The sequence below is a fragment of the Sceloporus occidentalis genome, unplaced genomic scaffold (genome assembly GCF_023333645.1).
Source record: "Sceloporus occidentalis isolate IW3139 unplaced genomic scaffold, rSceOcc1.0.p SCAF_21, whole genome shotgun sequence".
Classification (NCBI taxonomy): Eukaryota; Metazoa; Chordata; class Lepidosauria; order Squamata; family Phrynosomatidae; genus Sceloporus; species Sceloporus occidentalis.
In genome coordinates this window covers 8,383,054-8,406,745 of record NW_028317001.1, presented here as the reverse complement: position 1 = coordinate 8,406,745, position 23,692 = coordinate 8,383,054, and the positions used below count along the sequence as shown (strand labels likewise).

Here is a 23,692-nt window from a genome sequence, read left to right as displayed (position 1 = left end):
CAAAATACAACCTTAAAACATAGACATATAGATAGACAAACCTTACAAGCAAAATCACAAGGGACTATTCTTAGCACCACTTGATTGAACATATATTTTTTGTAATCCTTAATGACAAAAATAACATTAGTTCACTACTGGGTTTTGTGTGGCTTCTCTCCTGTGTGGACTCTCTGATGTGTCACTAGGTCTGACTTTCGAGAAAAACATTTCCCACAATGCTGACATTTGTATGGCTTCTCTCCTGTGTGGACTCTCTTATGTGCCAATAGGTATGACTTGGAAGAAAAACATTTCCCACAATGCTGGCATTTGTATGGCTTCTCTCCTGTGTGGACTCTCTGATGCATGACAAAGACTGACTTGTAGGCAAAACATTTCCCACAATGCTGGCATTTGTATGGCTTCTCTCCTGTGTGAACTCTCTGATGCATGACAAAGACTGACTTGTAGGCAAAACATTTCCCACAATGCTGGCATTTGTATGGCTTCTCTCCTGTGTGGACTCTCTGATGTATCACTAGGTGTGACCTCCGAGGAAAACATTTCCCACAACGCTGGCATTTGTATGGCTTCTCTCCTGTGTGGACTCTCTGATGTGTCACTAGGTGTGACCTCCGAGAAAAACATTTCCCACAACGCTGGCATTTGTATGGCTTCTCTCCTGTGTGGACTCTCAGATGTGCCAATAGGTGTGACTTCCAAGAAAAACCTTTCCCACAATGCTGGCATTTGTATGGCTTCTCTCCTGTGTGGACCCTCTGATGTTTCACTAGGTATGACTTCCAAGAAAAACATTTCCCACAATGCTGGCATTTGTATGGCTTCTCTCCTGTGTGGACTCTCTGATGTATGACAAGGATTGACTTGTAAGCAAAATGTTTCCCACAATGCTGGCATTTATGTGACTTCTTTCCTCTGTGGACTCTCTCATGACTCAAGTGTTCTTCTGTAAAGAAAGACAAGCACAGATGAGACTGAAAATCAGAGTTAAGAGAGGAGGGTATTACCCCATGGTTTAGCCCTCATTCATCCCTCCTTATTAGAGATAAAATTAAGAAAGTTTCTGTGAGTAACTGAAGCATGACCCTGCTGTTTATGGCCCTAAATCAATGGAACGATTGTATATTTACTTATAAGAGTCAACAAAGAAGAGATTGGAGGGGGTCTACCTTAGGGGAATCACTAGAAGGAGATATTCAGACAAAGGACTGTTGAAAAAATATTCCATTAAACATGTGCAAAAATACTTTGATTGACGGGTGTCATCATATCCTGTGAGACTGCCATCGAGTCCTAAGTCACAGCCCAAGGCATGATGGAAGCTAAATGCAGAGGTCCCTTCATGCTGTTTGGCACCAGGAGATGACTCACAACCAATACAGTATGCAGCTCTCATGTGGATTGGTGTGGATAGGATAGGAGTTGTGTGTACAAGGGATGTTGAAGATGTTGGAATTCAGAGAGGAGAGCTAGCAAATATTTGTATTATTTTGCAACTCAAGATAGAGAACCTCAAAGGATTTAGATGAAATCAACTGTGTTTGTGACTTATTTTTAAGTGTGAAAAGTGGTCAGTGCATTGCCAATATCTATATATCTGGCTATTTACTTCCGTACTCTGCTATGTTATTGCTGAGCTGCATCTCAAAGTGTCACCCTCAGATTGTAGTGTACACTGGATTTTGAACACAATCGAAATTCAGAGCCAAGAAGGACTCGAGATGCTATGTGCTAATGATTTTTGTCTGAGATATTTGCACCAAGGACCCGTTGCATTCAATTTGGTTTCAGACCATCCCCCCCCCCCACCAGAAACATTCTAAAGTGATTTAAACCTTTTTGAACACTCAGTTACATGGATTTGTAACTGGTTAACTGGCTGAGCCCAATGATGGCTCCTTTTCATCCTGGAGAGAAGTGACCAGTGGGGTCCCACAGGGTTCTGTCCTGGGCCCAGTGCTATTCAAAATTTTTATCAATGACCTGGATGACAGAATTGAGGGTATACTTATCAAATTTGCAGATGACACCAAATAAGGAGGAGTAGCTAATACCTCTGAGGAATGGATCAAACTTCAGTATGACCTGAATAGACAAAGCTGGGCCAAAGCTAAAAAAATAAATTTCAACATAGGGAAATGTAAGGTCCTGTACTCAGCCCGGAAAAATAAATGCACAGATATAGGATGGGTGACTCCTGGCTGAATGAAACTACATGTGAAAGGGATCTAGGAGTCCAAGTAGACCTCAAGTTGAACATGAGTCAACAGTGTGATGCGGCAGGTACAAAGGCCAATGCAGTTTTAGGCTGCATCAATAGAAGTATAGTGTCTAGAACAAGGGAAGTAATAGTGCCACTCTATTCTGCTTTGGTCAGAGCCCACCTGGAATACTGTGTCCAGTTCTAGACACCACAGTTCAAAAAGGACAGAACAATGGAAGCAAGGCACAGGAAAAGAGGTTCAGCCTAAACATTAGGAAGAACTTCCTAACAGTAAGAGCTATTCAACAGTGGAATATACTCCCTCAGAGCATATTAGCGTCTCATTCTGGTTATTACTATTATTCCTTCTTTGAAGGGTTTTAAAGGTCTTTGAAAGACTTTAAACAAAGGCTGGGTTGCCATCTACTGGGTATTCTTTCAATGTGTTTCCTGCATGGCAACGGCTTGAACCAGATGGTCCTTGTGGTCTATTCCAACTCTATGATTCTATGATTCTAAAGTGAAATCATAGTGCCATGATAATGTAGTATGAAAGGGACCTCAGTCTTCATAGGAAAGGCAATGAAGTCAGCTTCCTTACCCACAGAGGCCACATTCTCGTAATTCTCCATCATCACATCCTTGTACATAAGTCTCTGCTTCTTCGTCAACAGTTTCCATTCGTCCTCAGTGAAATATATCGCCACATCCGCAAAGGTCACCTGAAACAGAAAATAGCCCTCATCCAGAGAATGACTAAGCAAAAGGGGAAGAAAGCACATGGTTCATCCAAATATTATTTGATCACTTTAGAATTCAGTCCAGGAAATAAACTTTAAATTCTGTTAGCAAGAAAAAAGCTACTGCCTTTGAGATCCAGTTTGTCTAGAATCTTTTCAATATAATACATAATATAATTTAGGCCATGTCTGGGATATTGATGATGGATTAGGATACTGACTATCCAAACACATACAGTACATTTAGCCACCAAAGAATTATGGTGCATTTAGACATTTCTTGCCACATTTCTGAGACAAACGTCATTTTTAATAATGCTTCTGGGGAGCACTCTGGGCTTGAGGGCCACTGGGCCCACCCCATATTTAGATCCAGAGATGTTCTTCCATAGCCCCAAACATTTCATAGATGGGAAAAGCAAGACACATGTGGACAAGCAACCCAGAAGGCAGTAAAGATGGCCAAAGTTGTTTCTGAGGAAGAACACACAAGCTAGGAAGGGCACAGCAGTTTGCTTTTGCTTCAGCCTCCTGGGAAGGGCCATATCCTGTCTCCTTCTTTCCTCTCCTCTCCCCACTTTTGAGTTGATGGGGTGCAGACTCCATTGCACTCAGGAACTGAAGTGAGCTGAGAAGGGGGAAGTGGGAGGAGGAGAGAGCAACCATGACATTTTTAAAAGCCCCTGAAATAATGAGGTGACAGAGGATTAACCAGGACTGTCTCTGCCAAACTCCAACAGTATTTTATTTGCTTCCTTTCAAAAATTGGCCCAGCAGTGACACAGATGAAGCTATTAGGATAGTGACTCACCAAAGAGCTGTTGTACAGCCTCTTTCTCTTCGAGCACAACTCCCTCCGCTTGGCCTCTGTGTCAGCCATCAGGTGGGCAGGGGGTCCTTGTGGCCCTGCACTTGGTCAATTCCAGAAAGAGAGGCCCAAAGCCGTGTCCAAGGAGGCTGAGATGAAGTTCCTGAGAGAAGGGACCAGGATTAGGATTGGCTTGGCAAGAAACACTGCAGCACCCAAAGACACAAAGAACATCATCCTGCTGGTGAGATACGCAGGTGACATATGCCTAGTTGGGCCGATGCAGAGGTGGTCATCCCCTTCCTCCCTCTGCATCAAATAAAGCCCCCTGGACCTAGCATAGATTCACTGCAGCTCCCCTACACAAGAGATACTCCATTCCTTCTTGGAGTGGTGGGGGATTAGGGGATGGGGAATTGGAGAGGGCTTTGGTTATGTCCCCGTAGCTAGATGTGAAATGGTTGCATCATTTGTTGAAACCTCCTGACCTCCCTAGTGACCCTCAGAGGAAGATGCCTTCATTTTGCTTCTCACTACATAAACACAGCTGCATGCTTCTTCAATACCTCACACCCAACACTCTCACTAGGCATGGAATGGCCATATGGGATTGCTTCCACAATTCTATGGTAGGACCTGTGTCAGTGAATGGCCAGTTTTAGCCTGATCCCACTTGTAGCAACACTGGAGAATAGAGGCCCAATGTTTGTGAAGAATAATAATAAGGCTTGTATTAAAACTGTCCTCCCCATTTCTGATCCCTTTTAAAACCCATGTTCCCCAGAAGGAGCAGAGCTGTGTAATAAGAAAACTCTCTCAGAAAAGAGACACAAATGGCACACAAAGGGACACACTTCCTTCCTTTTGGCCCAAAGAGCCTGGCCTCCTTCTGACTCTGGAGCCTCAGGAGAGAAAGAGAAGCCTCTGTTCAACTGAGGCTTAGAGAAGGTTCTGGAACATTATTCCCCACAGTCACAAGCAGCACAAAATGTCAGCCAGAACACAAAATGGCAGCTGAAACACAAAATGGCTGCTTCCGCCTAAGCACTTGGCAGTTAACATTTGAGGCCTTCAGGGGAGAGAGAGAGACTGAGGGGAAGAGTGGAAGGAGGTCCTGGAGGGAGGGGGCCTTGGGAGATATAGGGCCTTCCTGAGATATTTGGTGTTTGCTTCCTAACAAAGGGGTTTCTAGCCTCATAAAGGATTTGGGGCACACTGGATCTGAACGGCAGTAGTAGCCTTTTCTCTTGCCAATGGGACTTAAAGTGTATTTCCTGGACTGGATCTCCCAGCATCCACATGGCCAGAGAGAGGAGGGTCCTGCCCTGCACTAAGGCCCCACCAATCCCTCTGAACCAAGGACTACAACTCCCACGTCTTCTTTCTTTCTTTCTTTCTTTCTTTCTTTCTTTCTTTCTTTCTTTCTACCTAGCTGCCTTGTGTTAATGGTGTTACTGCTCTTGTTGTCGTTGTGTGCCTCCAAGTTGTTTCTGACTTATTGCAACCCTAAGGAAAGCCTGTTGCAGGTTTTTCTTGGCAAGATTTGTTCAGAAGTGGTTTTGCAAGTGCCTCCCTCTGATGCAGAGAGAGTGTGACCTGCCTAAGGTCACTCAGTGGGTTTCCGTGGCCAAGAGGGAATTCGAACCCTGGGCTCCAGGTTCACAGTCCAATGCTCCATCCACTAAACCACACTGTCTCTTTCTTGAGGCTTTGTTGTTTTTTGTGGAGTGCCCCGAATTCATTGTCGACTTCTGGGGAGCCTCTCCTGGGGTTTTCTTGGCAAGACTTGTTCAGAGGAGGTTTGCCATTGCCTTCCCTGAGGCTGAAAGAGTGTGACTTCTTGCCCAAGGGACCCAGCTGGTTTCATGGAGGAGTGGGGCACTGGACTCTGGCTTCCAGAGTTGTAACCCAACACTCAAACCACTGCACCACACTGCCTCCCATTGCCATGTACAAGCTGTGAAACAACTGCAGACTTTCTTCTGTTCTTCATTTCTGTCTTCAAGTAGTTTTCAACTTATAGCAACCCTAAGGCAACCTTATCATGGGGTTTCCTTGGCAGGTTTCTTCAGAGAGGGGTCTCCAGTGCCATTGAAGCTGAGAGACTGTGACTTGCCAAGGGTCACCTAAGTCCAAAACACATTGCAGCAATAATCCAATCTGAGATTGCTTTAACTGCCCTGGCTCAGTGCTAAGGAATTCTGGGAAATGTAGTTTTGTGAGACATTGAGCCTTCTCTGTCAGAGGACTCTGGTGCCAGAACAAACTCCAGTTCCCAGGATTCCCTGGCACTGGGCCAGGGCAGTTAAAGCGCTCTCAAAATGGACTATTGCTGCCGTGTGTTTTGTACCTTTCTTGGCCGCAAACTGTCCATAGCCTGCAATGCATCTCCTAATTCTGTTGGCAGTCCCTCCCTCCCAACACTTTCTCATTTCCCCCCAAAACCAGCGCAAAGCTGGCAGATGGAAAGAGGTTTTAAAGCAGCATTTAAATCTTCAATATTTGTTTTTTAAAGACTAAATGTCCCAAATGCTATTATCAGTTTTGTAGCTATTATTACAGAAAGACGTAGAGTGCAAACTCCTCAAGTACCTTTATTTTCAGGAGTGAGATGGGCTTTTCCAACTGACTCACTGTGATGATCTCCGGTGGTCCAAGCAGCCAAACTGCACCCTGTAATAATAATAATAATAATAATAATAATAATAATAATAATAATAATAATTTTATACCCCTCTCTTCAGCCAAAAGGCTATCAGAATGGATTACAAATTGTTAATTAGACATTTAGACATTATGGCTCTTAGCTCAGCAGACCCTTAACTTCCTTAAATCACGCTGCCTCCACCCAGTGAATTATAAAAGGGTTTCCATTAACCTACACTGGGACCAGTTAAGGAACCTTATTTCTCCTTCTTTACTGATCTTCCCAAGCATCAACCGAGCCAAAACACGTGTAAAAGTAGCGTTGAGTAGTAGCTACTCTAAGGAGGTATTTACTATTAATAACAAAATATAACTGAAATATAAGTCCTACAAGAGATTAAGAATCTTGCAGGTACAATATTTGTAAGTATATAATATTCAATTCATACAAGCTATTAAAATAATAAATAGACCTAAGCGTCCAATTCTGAGACTAACTTCCAAGATCCGCTCTTTAACTCTCTCTCTCGATCTCCAACCGACACAATTCCCCCAACTGTCTCTTGGTCTCTCAGGCCTTATATCTCCTTCTCATGGAAGCTTCCATAGGAACCTTCATCTTGCTCTCTGATTGGTCAAGAGAGCCTTCCGTAGCAGTGATGTCACTCTGCATTTGCATAAACCTCCCTTTACTGCCTGAAGAAGACTTCCATTGACTGGAGCCCAGTCATTGCACTTTCCCAAGGCAAGGATTGCACCTATTTCCCAATGTTCTTCTTGGTGTCTGCCTCCCAGGTGTTTCCAGGTCTTATGGGGACCTTATGGGAGTCTCTGAAGGGGTTTTCTTGGCAGGTTTCTTCAGAGTGGGTTTCCCATGGCCATCCTCTGAGGCTGAGAGAGTGTGACTTGACCAAGGGTTCAGTTCTTTTGGAAGCCTTCCTGCTTTATCTTCTAGAAGGCAGCTGAAGTGTTGCTTCTTGCTCTGAAGAATGAGAGGAACCTTCTGGCATCCAAAAGGCTACCATTCTCTGGAGTTATGTCTGATAATAAGTATATATAGGATTGAAATACTTGGTCACTTATTAAAAGTTTTATAGTGCACCCCATATCATAGAATCTCATAGCTATGTCCCTTAATCGTTAACCAAATTAAATAGTATATAAAACAAAAAATGAAACAAGCTAGACAAGGAAACTGTTACATGAATTTGTAATTGGTTGACTGGCAAAACCCAAAGAGTGCTCAACAATGGCTTCTTTTCATCCTGGAGAGAAGTGACCAGTGGGGTGTCCAGTGGGGCTCTGTCCAGGGCCTGGGGCTATTCAACATCTTTATCAATGACTTGGATGGCATCAGTAGGGGCATACTTATCAAATTTGCAGATGAAACCAAATTAGGAGGAGTAGCTAAAACCCCAGAGGACAGGATCAAAATTCAAAATGACCTGAATAGACTAGAAAACTGGGCCAAAGCAAACAAAATGAAATTCGACACAGAGAAATGTAACGTAGTACATTAAGGGTGGAAAAATGAAATGCACAGATATAGGATGAGGGAAACCTGGCTGAATGAAACTATGTGTGAAAGGGATCTAGGAGTCTAAGTAGACCACAAGTTGAACATGAGTCAACAGTGTGATGCAGCAGCTAACAAGGCAAATGCAATTTTAGCCTGCATCATTAGAAGTATAGTGTCTAGATGAAGGGAAGTAATAGTCCCACTCTATTCTACTCTGGTCAGGCCCCACCTGGAATATTGTGTCCAGTTCTGGGCCCCACAATTCAAAAAGGATGTTGAGAAACTGGAGGGCGACTAAAATAGTGAAGGGTCTGGAAACCATATCCTATGAGGAACGACTTAGAGAACTGTGGATGTTTAGCCTGGAGAAGTGAAGGTTAAGAGGTGACATGACAGCCCTGTTTAAATATTTGAAGGGATGCTATATTGTGCAGGGAGCAAGCTTGTTTTCTGCTGCTCCAGAGAACTAGAACCGGAGGAATGGATGCAAGCTCCAGGAAAAGAGATTCCAGCTCAACATTAGGAGGGACATTGGAACACACTCCTTCCTCAGAGTGTATTGGTCTCCTTCCTTGGAGGTTTTTAAATAGGGGCTGGATGGCCATCTCTCACTATGCTTTGATTGAGAGTTCCTCCATGGCAGGGGGGACTGGATGGCCCCAGTGGTCTCTTCCAATTCTATGATTCTCTAATTCTCTGATTCTGAGATTACAATGGGACAGTCTCAATGCTTAAGGTAAGGAGCAGCAACCTGAAGTAGTCACAATAGCGCCATCTGAATACTTCAGGCAAGGTGCATCAGCCTGAAATCAAAATGGGCAGACTCAATGCATGAGGGTAGCAGCATAAGCCTTAGGTCACAATGGGCCATTCTCAATCCTTCAGAGAAAGTGCTTCAGGCTGAAGTCACAATGGGACAGTCTCAATCCTTCAGCTAAAGAGCACCAGCCTCAACTCATAATAGTCCTATCTAAATCTTTAAGGCAAGGAGCTTGAGTCTGAGATCACAATGGGCCAGTCTCAATCTTCAGGAAAGGAGCATCAGCCTGACGTCACAATGGTCTCATCTTAATCCTTCAGGTTGGGAAAATCAGAATGCAATCACAGTGGGACAGTCTCAATCTCTCAGGGAACGAGCATCAGCCTGAGGTAATGGGCCGGTCTCATTCCTTCAGGTATGGAGCACCAGTCTGAAGTGACAATAGTCCCATCTAAATCCTTCAGGAAAGGAGGATAAGCCTGAGATCACAATGGGACACTATCAATGCTTCAGGTAAGGAGCATCAGACTGAGGTCACAATTGGACACTATCAATGCTTCAGGTAAGGAGCATCAGCCTGAGATCACAATGGGACACTATCAATGCTTCAGATAAGGAGCATCAGCCTGAGATCACTATGGGACACTATCAATGCTTCAGGTAAAGAGCATCAGACTGAGGTCACAATGGGCCAGTCTCAAAATGGCTGCCAGAATACAAAATGGCCACCTCAACCGTAGCGCTTGGCAGTTGACAGTTTGAGGCCTTCAGGAAACCCATAATGGAGGATGTAAGGTCCCTAAAGTCAGAAGTGACCCCGAACAGGATTTCCCAACCTTAACAATACCTAAAGGTTTTCCTGATGCTCTAATATAGAGACTCCCTGAGATAGTCAGTATTCGCAAGCAAAGGAGGACCAAGAGAGCCCTGGAGAGCCTTGCCTTGGGGTGGTTCTGGATCTCTGGTGCCCAACAAACTACAAATCCCAGGATTCCACAGGATGGAGCCAGGAGAGTTAACACATTTTCGAACTGGAATATTTCTGCAGTGCAGATACAGCCTGAGTTGGTTGTAAAAGGGTCAAAGCACCCAAGTCTGTTATTTACCTTCTTAATAATGGTTTTGCTTTCAAAAAATAAGCACTTTGTTTTTCTGTCTATCCTTATTTTTGTTGTTGTTTGTTTGTTTCTATATTTGTTTGTTTCATTCTTGGTAATATGAGATGGTCTGGTTTGTCAGCTTCCATCATGCATAAAAATCTCTTAATAAGGAAACTGAAGAGACTTTTAAAAACTTCCAAAGGAGCTCCTTTTGGCCTTTTTGGGGGACTAGCCTCCTCTAAGAAGCCAAAGCCCAATGTTTGTGAAGAAGAAGAATAAGGCTTGTGTTAAAACTATTCTCCCCATTTCTGGTCCCTTTTAAAACCCATCTTCCCCAGAATGACCAGAGCTGTGTAATAAGAAAATCCTCTCAGAAAAGAGACACAAAAGACACACAAAGAGACACACTTCCTTCCTTTTGGCCCAAGGAGCCTGGCCTCCTTCTCTGGGCTTTGGCTTCTAAGAGGAGGCTTGTCCCCGAGAAAAGTATAGTTCAATCTTTTTTTCCAAGTGTATTCCCAATGGTCTAATTCAATTGCAAAACCAAAGTTTTGAGACCATCTGATCATAGTTTCTTTAATAACATTCTCTTATGTACAGATTTCAACAATACAATTATAAAATGTTGCTAATAAGGCATCTATTCAACATTATTTCCTGTTCCAGATCAGAGTCTGATTTGCCAATCCGTATTGTTTTTTATCCATTAGGAAGAGCTCTCTAATTGTCTGTCAAAGAACCATGAAAGATCATAGCCCTGATCATTAGGATCTTCTTTAAGATGAATGTACTCCCCAAAATGATTTTCCTCTTTCAAAGCCTCCCTATTATAATTAGTGATGTCCCGTTCAAACAATGGGAGAGAGATCTATCTAAATTTATTTGGAATGGGAAAAAGCCCAGAATTAAATGAAAATATTGTATGATTCGGTGAATAGAGGGGGAATGGCACTTCCAAGTTTAAAATGGTACTACCAAGAATGCTCTTTAGATTGGATTCTGGATTGGGTAAGGTTAGAAAAATTCGAATTAAAATTTGGCTTACATGGATAATTAATCTATGACAAAATAGATAAAAATTTTAATAATCGTATTATCAGAAAATCTTTATTACGGATCTGGCAAAAATTTAAGAAAAAGTGGTGTCCTAAATCCCGTTATGGGCATCGACAAACGAGGCTATGTTTGGGAGGGAGCAATATAAAAAGGATGATTGAGTGACTTACAATGATATTACTAAAATGGTTGAGGGAAATAGGATTATGAAAACACCAGAGGAATTACAAGATGAGGATATTATTAGTAACTGGTTTGCCTACAGACAAATCCGGGAACGCTTTCTAGTGGATACAAAAGAGGAAGGAATTGGGGAGGGTGACCTAAATCTAGAAAAGATTATAAAAGACCCAAAAAAAACAAATTTCAAATTTATATAAATTAATATTGGAATATGAATTAGAATTGAAACAGTAAAAGAATTCATGATTAAATGGGCCAAAGATATAAATGAAACAATACAATTGGATGAATGGGAAAATCTTTGGAGGGGAAAAATCAAAAATATGATAAGTGTTGACGTAAAAGAAAACATATCTAAGTCCATGTATCGGTGGTACCTTACCCCACTTAGATTGGCAAAAATGTTTAAAATAATAAAAATTTGTGTTGGAAATGTAAAAAAGAGACAGGTAGCGATTTACATATTTGGTGGAATTGTCCTACAGAGAAACAATTTTGGAAAAAGATACATAATTTGGATTAAAGGGAAGACCGACTGTTAAATTTTACCTCTTAAATATATTTGACATCAAGGAATACGGTAAAGAAATACATGAAAAAGTATTATTGTACGCTTTGGCCACAGCTAGAACTATATCTGCGAAGAATTGGAAGAAAGAGGAAAGTCCTGGAGTAGAAGAATGGAGATGGAAAATGTTAGATTTGTTTGAGATGGAGAAACTGACACATTTGGTTAATGACAAAAATATGGAAGAATTTAATGATGAATGGGATATTTGGAAGTCATATCTGATTAGTGTGAAAGAGGATAAAATGTCTACTATAATAGAAACATAAGAAAAAGAATTAAAAGCAGTGGAAATGTAAAAGCAATACTATTGACTTTTAGAACGTAGAACGTATAGAAACTGTTTAGAAAAAGGGGTGCAAGTCATAACTAAGAGTGGAAATATTTAAGGATGGATAAGCTAATAATAACAGGGGAAAGTAGAAAACGCTAATGTATTAGGATGTTTGAATAAGATATTTCTTTTTTATATAGGATTTAATAGGGGAAAAGGGTTTTTGTAGAGTCCAGTTGAAATAATTAAGATAATAAAGAACTTTATTAAGAACTGAAGAAAAATATCTTATAGGATGTAGTGGAATGTATTTTAATTAATGTGAATAAGATTGTATTGTACTTTTTTTCTTTTAGAATGTTTAATAAAATTTATATTAAAAAAAGAAGAAGAAGAAAGACACAAAAGACACACAAAGAGACACATTTCCTTCATTTTGGCCCAAGGAGCCTGGCCTCCTTCTCTCTCTGGAGCCTCAGGAGAGAAAGAGAAGCCTCTGTTCAACTGAGGCTCAGAGAAGGTTCTGGAACATTATTCCCCACAGTCACAAGCTGCACAAAATGGCCATAAGAACACAAAATGGTTGCCGGAACACAAAATATGAGTCTGTGGCAGGGGGCGGGGTCTTCCAGGTCCTCTGCCCCCATTGGCCAGCCTCAAAAAGAGGCGGAGCTTCTGCTTCTCTATTTAGCTCTGCATGCGGAAGAGAGAGCAGCAGAGTTTTAGAGGGAGAAAGAGATAGACAGACAGACAGGAAGGAGAGAGAGAGAGAGAGAGGAGGGAGGAGTGAAGCAACAGCAGAGAGACAAGGCCTGGAACTACTAGGCTTTACTGCTGCCCTGAGGTCTGGCTGGGCCTGGCTTGGTTCTACTGCTGCTGCTGCTTTCCTTTGGCCACTGCCATTAAGGAGGGGAGGAAGGAGACCCAGCAGTCCTTCTAGGCATGGCCCACTCTCTCTGAAGGTGGGAGATTATGACTCCCCAAAGGGATTTCAATGCTTTTAATGGTGGCTCTCATGCTGTAGCAAAGATGAGGATGATGATGATGATATCAGTCCTGGGGGGGGAGGATGGAGCTGCCGCCAGACCTGAATCATCATTAGTGCCACCATCGCTGGGCATAATTGTTCTGCACCACTGTAATGGCCATGGCTCAGTGCTATGGAACTCTGGGAATGTTCTTTTGGTTTGGCATTTTAGGTGTTGTTAAGATTTGGAAATCCTGTTTGGGGTCCCTTCCGACTTTGGGGCCCTTTTGTCCTCCATTTTGGGTTCCCAGAAGGCCAGAACTGCCAAGCGCTGAGGCAGAGGCAGCCATTTAGTGCTCCGGAGGCCATTTTGTGCTTCTTGTGACTGTAGGGAATAATGTTCTGGAACCTTCTCTGAGGCCTCAGTTGAACAGAGGCTTCTCTTTCTCTCCTGAGGCTCCAGAGAGAGAAGGAGGCCAGGCTCCTTGGGCCAGAAGGGAGGAAGTGTGTCCCTTTGCCTCTGGCCCTCCATTTTGGGGCGAAGGAAGGAAGGGAGGGAGGGACCTGTGGGGGTCTGAGGAAGGGGAGGCAGGGACTCAGGGCCAGTGGGGAGGCTGTCCATTGGGGGCTGGGAGAGAGAGGTGGAGAATGAGACCCTCCCTTTGGGCCCTAGCTGGGGAGGGTCCCACTGGTCCTTTCCTCCCCCTTTGGGAAAGGAGACCCCCTCAGCCCCCTGGACTAACTCCTGCCACTCATTCCTAGGGCTGGGACTCAGAGGGGTTTCTTAGGCATTGTCACCTTCTGCCCTCCATGGCCATTGGCACTGACCTTTCCCCATTGCCTTCCCTCCCTCAGCCCTTGGACCTCCTCCTCCTTCGCACTCAGAGCAACCCTTCTCTACGGCTGAGGAGACGGCCTCTGTATCAGGGAAGCTCCGGCCATAAAGGACTGCAGAAGAGGCCTTTCTGGGGCTCCAGGAGTCAGGGTCTTTGTGTTGAAGGTAGGTGTTTATTCCTGGAGCTGAAAGGGGACCTTTTTTTAAATCTTTCAGTCCAGGATTGTGTGGAAGGGTTGCCGCTGAGAGACTGAGCCCATGATTTGCAGGCTTAAATGTTAGAAAATGACACGTGTGTGACCACAAGACCAGCTGTGAGCTAAGTATTGTAAACAGTCAAATTCCAGTGGCAGTTAACAGTCGACACTTGCATTATGGAATGTTGATGCTGCCAGTCCTTCTGAGAGAGTGTGTCAATTATGACAGTTGGATGTTAGAGTAACCGCCTCTCTGTTTTGTTGTTATTGTTGATTGGTTGACAAAGTAACTTATTTATTAAAGCCCTTGTGTAGGGTGAAAGCTTGAAGTGCTATTGTTCTTATTTCTCAAGCCGGGAGCTCAAGGCCGTTTGCAGTGGTGAAGAAATATTTTCCTTGAATATCTTTGCAGACATCTCTTCAGATTCCCTCTCTGTGGCATCCTGTTGACGTGGTTCAACTTTTTCAGGTGGTCATGGTGGACAGAGCGCATCTTTCCACACCCCAAAAATAAAGCCCCAAATTCAGTCTCTGGCAGCATTGTCTTCCCAGAAGGTGGAAGTGAGATTTCCAGACCCCAGACACACAGTGCGCCAGTGAGTCCTTTGTGTGGGGATTGTGTGTGTACATGCTGTTTACTAGAGCTTTGTAAGTTACTAGTTTCACTGGGTTTATAAAATGAATTTACATATCCCCAAAATGAGTATAGAAATAGAAAGAAATAGATTAAATGGACCGATCACAGCAGCAGAAATCATTGAAGTAATAAGAAAAAGTTTAAAAAAGGGAAAACACGAGGACTGATGGCTTCACCGTCAGTTATTATAAAGTATTTGAGGATCAATTGTTAACACCACTCAAATTAAAATTAAATGCCATCAAAGAAAACCATTATCCTGAAACATGGAAACAATATAATATAACTTTGCTGTTAAAAGAAGATAGAGATGCAACTGAGGTAAAGAGCTATAATTTCTTTATTAAATATGGATTATAAACTATTTTCTATGATTTTTGCCGATAGACTCAAAAAATTTCTTAAAGACTGGATTCAAAAGGACCAATTGGGATTTCTCCCTCAGAGACAACTCAGTGATAACATACAAAGCATCTTAAATATAATTCAATATTTTGAAAGGCACAACAAAAAACAACTTGCACTTCTCTTTGTTGATTTAGAAAAGGCCTTCAATAACATAGGATGGGATATGTTATTTGCAACACTTGAAAAATCGAAATAGGAGCTTCTTTTTTAAGATGGATAAAGGCAATGTATAAAGATCAAAGAGCCAAACTAATTGTTAACTATAAAAAAAACAGGAATTTAAGATTTCTAAAGGTAAATGGCAAGCTTTCCCACTTTCACCCTTTTTGTTCATTCTGATCCTTGAAGCACTGAATAATAGGATAAGATTAGAAAATAAGATCAATGGGATAAAAATTAAAAACAACTGAGTTTAAAATGAGCGTCTTCTCAGATGACATTTGTATTCCCTGGAGAACCCAGAAAAGAGCACAAGACAAATGATGGATGTAATAGTGGGTTTCAAATACGTTTCAGGACTAAAAGTAAACAGAGACAAAATAACATTAATAACAAAAAATATGAGGAAAAGGAAGAACAAATGCAGGAAGAAATTAGTGGATTTAAAGTGAGAAAGAAAGTTACATATTTAGGAATAAATGTAACAAATAAAAACTCATATCCATTTTACAATAACTATGAGACACATGGAAGGAAATCAGAAAAGACCTAGAAAAATGGGGGAAATTACACTTATCGCTATTAGGAACAATATCACTGATCCAAATGAGTTTCCTTCCTGAAATACTGTTTCTGTTTCAAGCAATACCCATCATCCAGAATGAAAGACCATTGAATCTATGGCAAAAGGAAATCTCAAAATTCATTTGGAATTAAAAAAGAGCCAGGATAAAAACGAAAATACTTTGTGATGACAAAAGTAGAGGAGGACTTTATTATGCTGCTTGTTGTTTAGTTTGGACTAGAGAATGGTTTATGTCAGAGAATGAACAGTTGTTATGTCCGGAGGGTGAACATTTAAGATTTGAGTGGCATGGATTCATAATTTACGGTAAAGAGAAAGTTCATAAAGAAAGCATAAATAATTTCGTAAGAAAAGCTCTATTGAAGATCTGGGGGAAAATAAGTGTAGAATAAGCCCAAAAATACCTTTATGGTGTTTGCCGCATGAGGCTCTTTTCAGGAGGAAAGGCATCCAGAAAACTAAATGGTTGAGATACAAGGATGTACTGAAAGAATTGCAAGGAAAACTAGAGATCAAAACACAAGAAGAACCTAAAGAATCTGGCCTAGATTGTCCCTGGTATCTTTATCGTCAAATGAGGGAGAGGTTTAAAATAGATGTGAAATTGGAAGGAATACAAAATGAAAAATGGGAATTGTGGAAGCCATGCTCCATGTTCATTCCATGCCTGATGAGAGTGTTGGGTGCAAGGCATTGGAGAAGCATCCAGCTGTGTTTCTCTAGCCAGAAGCCAAAGGAAGGCATTCTCCTCTGAGGGCCACTGGGGAGGTCAGGAGGTTTCAGCAGATGATGCGCTCATTTCACATCTAGCTACAGGGACATAGCCAGGGTCCTCTCCAATTCCCATCCCCTGACCCCCCTCCACTCTCACAAGGCATGGAGTGTCAGGACCATGGTGAACAGGTCTGAGGAAATGACATGCATGTGGCCACTAGATGGAGCTGTTGTGGAAGTCATTTACAGCTCTAGTGGCAGTTAGATGTGTCAGCATTTAAACAGTGCATCATTGGAATGTTGATGCAACTGTCAACTGTCATTCTCAACTGTCACTGAGGAAGAGTCAGACAGTGTGTGCCTCAGAGTGGGTTGTTACTGGTGTGGATGGTGGAGGGTGTCGATGTATATAGTGTTGTACACAGTGGAACTTCTTATATGAATAAGAGCCTCATCTGAGAGAATATTACATTATCTTTCTGCTCATTGAGAAAGCGACAGGTGTTTCTTCAGCTCACAAGCTACTGACTGCAGTCAAGGTGGAGAATCTGGCACCATACGTTAACATGTTGCCTCACGTGCTGCATAACATAGTGACATGAAAAGCATTTTAACATGGAGTATCTGTTGTGTAGGGGAGCTGAAGTTAATCTATGCTAGGTCCAGGGGGCTTTGTTTGGTGAAGAGGGAGGAAGGAGATACCCACCTCTGCATTGGATCAAAGGAGGCATATGTCACCTGTGTATCTCACTAGCAGCATGCTGTTCTCTATGTCTTTGAGTGACGCAGGATTTCTTGACAAACCAAGCCTAACTCTAGTCTCTTTTCTCAGAAACTTCATCTCTGCCTCCTTGTACACAGCTAAGGGGCATATTTTGCTGGAAGAGACCCAAGTGCAGGGCCACCATGACCCCCCCTTCCCACGTAATGGCCAACACAGAGGCCAAGCGGAGGGAGTTGGGCTCCAAGAGAAAGAGGCTGTCCAAGAACAACTCTTTGGTGAGTCGCCATCCTGACTATTAGTTTCATTTATGTCACTGCTGGGCCAGCTCATGAAAGCAAGTGGAGAACATCTTGTCCCAGTTTGGCAGAGAAAGTAATGGTTAATCCTCTGTCACCCCACTTTTTCAGGGGCTTTCAAAAATGTCCCGGTTTCTCTCTCCTCCTCTCACTTTCCCCCTTATCCTCAGGTCTCTTGGGTTGCTGAAAAATGACTTCTAAGGGGTTTGCACCCCATCAACTCAAAAGGGGGGAGAGGAGAGGAGAGAAGTAGCAAGGGTCTTCCTTTTTGGCTCAGGAGGTGGAGGCAAAAGCAAACTACTGTGCCCTTCCTAGCTTGTGTGATCTTCCTCATAAACAACTTTGGCCATCCTCACCACCTTCTGCTTCTGCTTGTCCACATGTGCCTTGCTCTTCCTGTCTGTGAAATGTTGGGGATATGGGGGACCGTATCTGGATCTAAATTGGGGGTGGGCCCAGTGGCCCTGAAATCCAGAGTCCTCCCCACAACTGTTTTTTAAAAATGAAATTTGCCTCTGAAATTTGGGAAGAAATGGTTTAATGCACCTTAATTCTTTTGTGGCTAAATGTACTATATGTGTTGGAATAGTCAGTATCCTAATCCATCCTCAGTATCCCAGCCATGGCCTAAATTATATTGTTTATTATATTGAAAGGATGCAAACCAAATTGATCTCAAAGGCAGTAGATTTTTTTCTTGTTGACAGAATTTAAAGTTTATTTCCTGGACAGAATTCTGAAGTGATGAAATGATATTTGGTTGCACCATGTGCTTTCCTCCCCTTTTGCTTAGTCACTCTATGGATGAGGGCTATTTTCTATTTCAGGTGACCTTTGCAGATGTAGCAGTATATTTCTCCAAAGACGAATGGAATCTGTTGACGAAGAAACAGAAACTTTTGTACAATTATGTAATGATGGACAATTATGAGAATGTGGCTTCTGTAGGTAAGGAACCTGAATCCATTGCTCTTTCTATAAAGACTGAGGGCCTTTTCATACTATATTATCATGTCGCTATGGTTCCACTAGAATTATAGAGTCATAGAGTTGGAATAGACCACAAGGGCCACCCAGTTCAATCTCCTTATGCCATGCAGGAATACACATTCAAATCACCCCCAAGAGATGACCATCCAGCCTCTTTTTAAAGCCCCCTAAAGAAGAGGACTCCGCCAAACTCTAAAGGAGTATATTCCACTGTCAAAAAGCTCTTACTGTCACAAAGTTCCTTTTAATGTTTAGGTAGAACCTCTTTCCCTGTGGCTTGCATCCGTTGTGGTGTCTCCTTTTCTCTGTAGCAGAAAAAAGCAAGCCTTCTCCTTGCGCAAAATGACACCCTTTCAAATACTTAAAAATGGATATCATATCCACTCTTTATCTTCTTTTCTCCAGGCTAAACATAACCAGCTCTCTAAGCTGCTCCTCATAGGGCTTGATGGTTTCCAGACCCTTCACCACTTTGGTTGCCCTCCTTTGGACATGCTCCAATTTGTCAACATCCTTTTTGAATTGTGGGGCCCAGAAATGGACACGGGATGATTCCAAGTGAGGCCTGACCAAAGCAGAATAGAATGGCACTATTACTTCTCTTGATCTAGAAACTATTCTTATATAGATGTAGTCAGGAATCACATGGGCCTTTGTAGCTGCCGCATCACACTGTTGGCCCATGTTCAACTTGTGGTCTACTGGGAGTCCTAGATCCCTGTCAAGCCTAGTTTAATTGTAATAGCAACATCCTGTAAAATATTTGAATCTGTAGTTCAGTGAGGCACTATTGCTCTTCAGTTTCTAAGGATTCTAATTACTCCATCCTAAACTGCCTATTCTAGGATTTTGTGGAAAGAAGTCATTGAGATTAATGCTTTTCACACCCAAATGGTACTCAGCACACCCTTGAGCAAGTTTACTACTTTTTTTTGGTGCCTCTTCCATCCTTTTAAAGCTCTGGAGAGTCTTCTTGGGGGAAAGACCTCTCTTGGGCCTGCAGTGGCCCAGGGAGGGCCCAACAGTGGTAAAATGGCCTCCACTTCCCCAAAGGGATGCTGTGGGATGCTGAGGGGCAAAATATTATTTCATTCCGCCCCCCCCCTCCCCAGCAATACAATGTGGGGTTGCCCCTGAGATCTCCTCCAAACCCCATCAGTAGTCCATGCCTGTCTTATAAATGTTTTAAGGCTGTTTTAAGGCTGCTCCCTGGTGCTTGACCCTCACCAAAATTGAAGTCCAGGTCCCAGCTCCTTTGCTCTGCCTTTGCCAGTGAATTATTTGTATATTGATTATCCCGCCTTTCTCAATAGATGGGCCTCAAAGTGCCCCTTTTATACATCACAGTCTGTGGGTATGTCTGTGATAAAGAGACAGACAGAAAGTGAAAAATGAAAGGCAGAGAAGAGATGCTGAAAATGAGATGCTGATGGGCAAGAAAGAAGGTTGGAGAGCGGAGGGAGAAAGGGAAGGGGGTCATGCATCTGGGAGCCAGGAGGGGAAGGCAGGAGCAAAGGCAGGATTGCCTAGCTCTGTGCGGAGAGGTACCCCTGGGAAGGGCCAGGAGAGGGGCCTTGGGGATTGGGAGTCAGTTCTGACAGATTTTCAGAACTGGTTTCAGTGAACTAATGAGAACCGGATCAGGTCCTTGTTTTCAGACATATTAAGTGGTTTTATTTAGCAATTATGAGTAATATTTAGGAAGGAAGGAAAGGAGGACACAATTAGAGAAAAAGCACTTTTATTTTCCAACCTGAGCTTGCTTAGCTACATTTTTGGTTCCAGAGGCCCTTTGTTACCCAAAATGCTGGAGTCTGGGGAGGACACTTGCAAGTGCTATGCTTTGGGGGGGGGGGGGGAATTTGGTACTTAGCTCAAAGAAGAGACATAATTTTGTTCAGGCAACAGTGACCTCGGAGGTCAGCCCAACTAGACCAGGCATGCAATCTCACATAACTCCAGAGGCATTTCAATTGGGTTTTTATGTTTTATTTAGGGAAAAAGCAAAATACACGCTTGCACGTGCACGCGTGCACACACACACACACACACACACACACACAAGCATTCGTACATACACACAAGAGGTAAGTAACAAAGGTGGGATTGGTGAATAATGTAAAGCTGTACTAATGGTAATACATTTCCTAGAATGTTCTTGATTCCAATTGCTGAGGGTCCTGCAAGGGAACAGAAAATGGGTTTGTTGAGTATATTGAGGAGCTTAGCCATGTAAACCAACAGAGTGTCTCTCTGCAACGGGACTGACGCCAAAGAACAGTAAATATTGGGGCGGACATTTATACTGAAATTGTTGCTTACGGACAGAGACTGAGGGTTCAAAATGGTTTAAATCGCTTTAGTATGTTTCCTGGGTGGGGAAAGAATTGTCTGAATCCAAATTAAATGCAATGGATGCTTGATGCAAATACCTCAGACAAAAAGGATTAGCACACTGGCTCTCAGGTCCTTCTTAGCTCTGAATTCCAGTCCTGTTCATAAGCCAATGTACAGTGCGATCTGGAAACAACACTTCCAGGTGCAGCTCAACAATAACATAGCAGAGTATGGAAACAAATATCCAGATATAGGTTTTGGCAATGCACTGATTACTGTCCACACTTAAAAGTATCTCACAGACACAGTTGATTTCACCCAAGTCCTTCGAGGTTCTCTATCCTGAGTTGCAAAATAATACAGTAGGACCTCGGGTTACGAAATTAATTCGTTCCGCGGCGCCGTTCGTAACCCGATACATTTCGCAACCCGAAAAGGCGCTGGAAAGCCGCTGGAAAGCCGCTAGCCGCGCTTCCGATTTGAATTTCGCGCCGAAACGCGCCGAAATTAATTTCGTAACCCGAAAAATCTTTCGTAACCCGGAACAGTTTTTTTAAATCTAACTTTTTCGTACCCCGGAAATTTCGTAACGCGGTCAATTCGTATCCCGGGGTACCACTGTACAAATCTTTGCAAGCTCTCTGATTTCCATCAACTTCACCATCTCTTGTACACACAACTCCAATCCAGTACACAGCAATCCGCATGTGAGCTGTATACTGTATTGGTTGTGAGTCATCTGCTGGTGCCAAACAGCATGAAGTGACCTCTGCAGTTAGATTGCATCATGCCTTGGGCTCTGACTCAGTACTCTATGGCAGTCTCACAGGAAATGATGCCACTTGTCAATCAAAATATTTTAAATCATGTTTAATGGAATATTTTTTCAACAGCCCTTTGACTATCTGCTTCGACTGATTCCCTTAAGGCAGTTCCACTACAATCTCTTCTTTGCTCCTGTCTGTAGGGATACAATTGTTTCATGGATTTCGGGACATCTGCAATAGTGTCATGCTCAGGTCACTCTCAGCAACTTTATTAATTTAATATCAAATAGGGAGGGTTCAACAAGGGCTAAATTTTAGGGTAACACCCTCCTCTCTTAATTCTGATATTCATTCTTGACTGTGATTGTCCTTCTTTACAGAAGAACTTGTGAGTCATGAGAGAGTCCACACAAGAAAGAAGTCACATAAATGCCAGCATTGTGGGAAAAAAATTGCTTACAAGTCAATCCTAGTGGCACATGAGAGAGTCCACACAGGAGAGAAGCCATACAAATGCCAGCATTGTAAGAATGGTTTTTCTTCAAAGTCACACCTAGTGAGACATCAGAGAGTCCACACAGGAGAGAAGCCATACAAATGCCAGCATTGTGGGAAATGTTTCTCTCAGAAGTCAGACCTAGTGAAACATCAGAGAGTCCACACAGGAGAGAAGCCATACAAATGTCAGCGTTGTGGGAAATGTTTTTCTGAGAAGTCAAGCCTAGTTAAACATCAAAGACTCCACACAGGAGAGAAGCCATACAAATGCCAGCATTGTGAGAAATGTTTTTCGTCAAAGACAAACCTAGTGATACATCAGAGAGTCCACACAGGAGAGAAGCCATACAAATGTCAGCGTTGTGGGAAATGTTTTTCTGAGAAGTCAAGCCTAGTTAAACATCAAAGAGTCCACACAGGAGAGAAGCCATACAAATGCCAGCATTGTGAGAAATGTTTTTCATCAAAGTCAAACCTAGTGATACATCAGAGACTCCACACAGGAGAGAAGCCATACAAATGCCAGCATTGTGAGAAATGTTTTTCATCAAAGTCAAACCTAGTGATACATCAGAGAATCCACCGAGGAGCGAAGCCATACAAATGCCAGCATTGTGGGAAATGTTTTTCTGAGAAGTCACACCTAGTGACACATCAGAGTGTCCACACAGGAGAGAAGCCATACAAATGCCAGCATTGTAGGAAATGTTTTTCTTTGAAGGCAATCTTAGTGAGACATCAGAGAGTCCACACAGGAGAGAAGCCATACAAATGCCAGCATTGTAGGAAATGTTTTTCTTTGAAGGCAATCTTAGTGAGACATCAGAGTGTCCACACAGGAGAGAAACCATACAAATGCCAGCATTGTGGGAAATGTTTTTCTTTGAAGGCAATCTTAGTGAGACATCAGAGAGTCCACACAGGAGAGAAGCCATACAAATGCCAGCATTGTGGGAAATGTTTTTCTTTGAAGGCAATCTTAGTGACACATCAGAGAGTCCACACAGGAGAGAAGCCACTCAAATCTCAGCAGTAAACTAACATTGTTTTTGTCAATAAGAAATACAAAAAGTATATTTTCAATCCAATGGTGAAAAGAAAAGGCCCTTCTGATTTTGTGTGTTACGTTTGTCTGTCTATATGTCTCTTTCTGTTTTAAAGTTATAGTTTGTTAAGTTTAATTGCTATTAGTATAGATAATTGCTTCAGGTTATAAACTTGGCTGGGGATTATGGGTCATGGTATAGGTCAGCTAGATGGGGGGTGCTGGGATTTTTTTTACAACTGGGTAGAATAGTTATGGGAATGATAGCTTTTGGAAAGTGTGGGATGTTGTCTGAAGAAAGGTGGGGGCAGGTATTAACAGAAAGGGGTCTAGTTTAAGGGAATGGCAAAGGGGGCCTTGTTCCCTTTGGGGCATAGACTGTGCGACTGTGGAGGTGGGGGCTAGGATTGGAAGAGGGTGGGGTTTTAGGTGTTGGAGTTTCAATGTATTCTTTGGCCTGTTACAGACTGCCAAAATAAAGCTGCTTCGGGTCTCTTTGGAGGTATGCTATTTAAATGATGCATGGGCCCTAAGAGTCCGGAGGTTGCGCCAAAGCCACTCTCCATTCCTAAGCACTGGAGGGCAGCTTTGGTGCAGCTTCCGGATTCTTAGGACCCATGCATCATTTAAACAGCATACCTGCAAAGAGACCCGAAGCAGCTTTATTTTGGC

General features: G+C 42.7%; 2 protein-coding genes across 2 annotated transcripts in view; one reads left to right on the top strand and one right to left on the bottom strand.

Annotated features, from left to right (window-relative positions):
- Positions 1-12,981, bottom strand: part of LOC149301542 (uncharacterized) — a 35,927-nt gene extending 22,946 nt beyond the window's left edge. Inside the window, exons 1-2 of the mRNA XM_089484233.1 lie at positions 12,948-12,981; positions 138-1,024 (exon numbers count right to left, since the gene is read on the bottom strand). Coding sequence (XP_089340359.1) covers positions 138-1,024; positions 12,948-12,981 — 921 coding nt within the window. The remainder of the gene's footprint in view (positions 1-137; positions 1,025-12,947) is intronic.
- The window catches only part of LOC149301541 (uncharacterized), a 193,894-nt gene extending 170,565 nt beyond the window's left edge, over positions 1-23,329 (top strand). The window contains exon 12 of the mRNA XM_089484310.1: positions 22,041-23,329. Coding sequence (XP_089340436.1) covers positions 22,041-23,011 — 971 coding nt within the window. The 3' untranslated portion in view covers positions 23,012-23,329. The remainder of the gene's footprint in view (positions 1-22,040) is intronic.
- Positions 23,330-23,692: the final 363 nt, after the last annotated feature.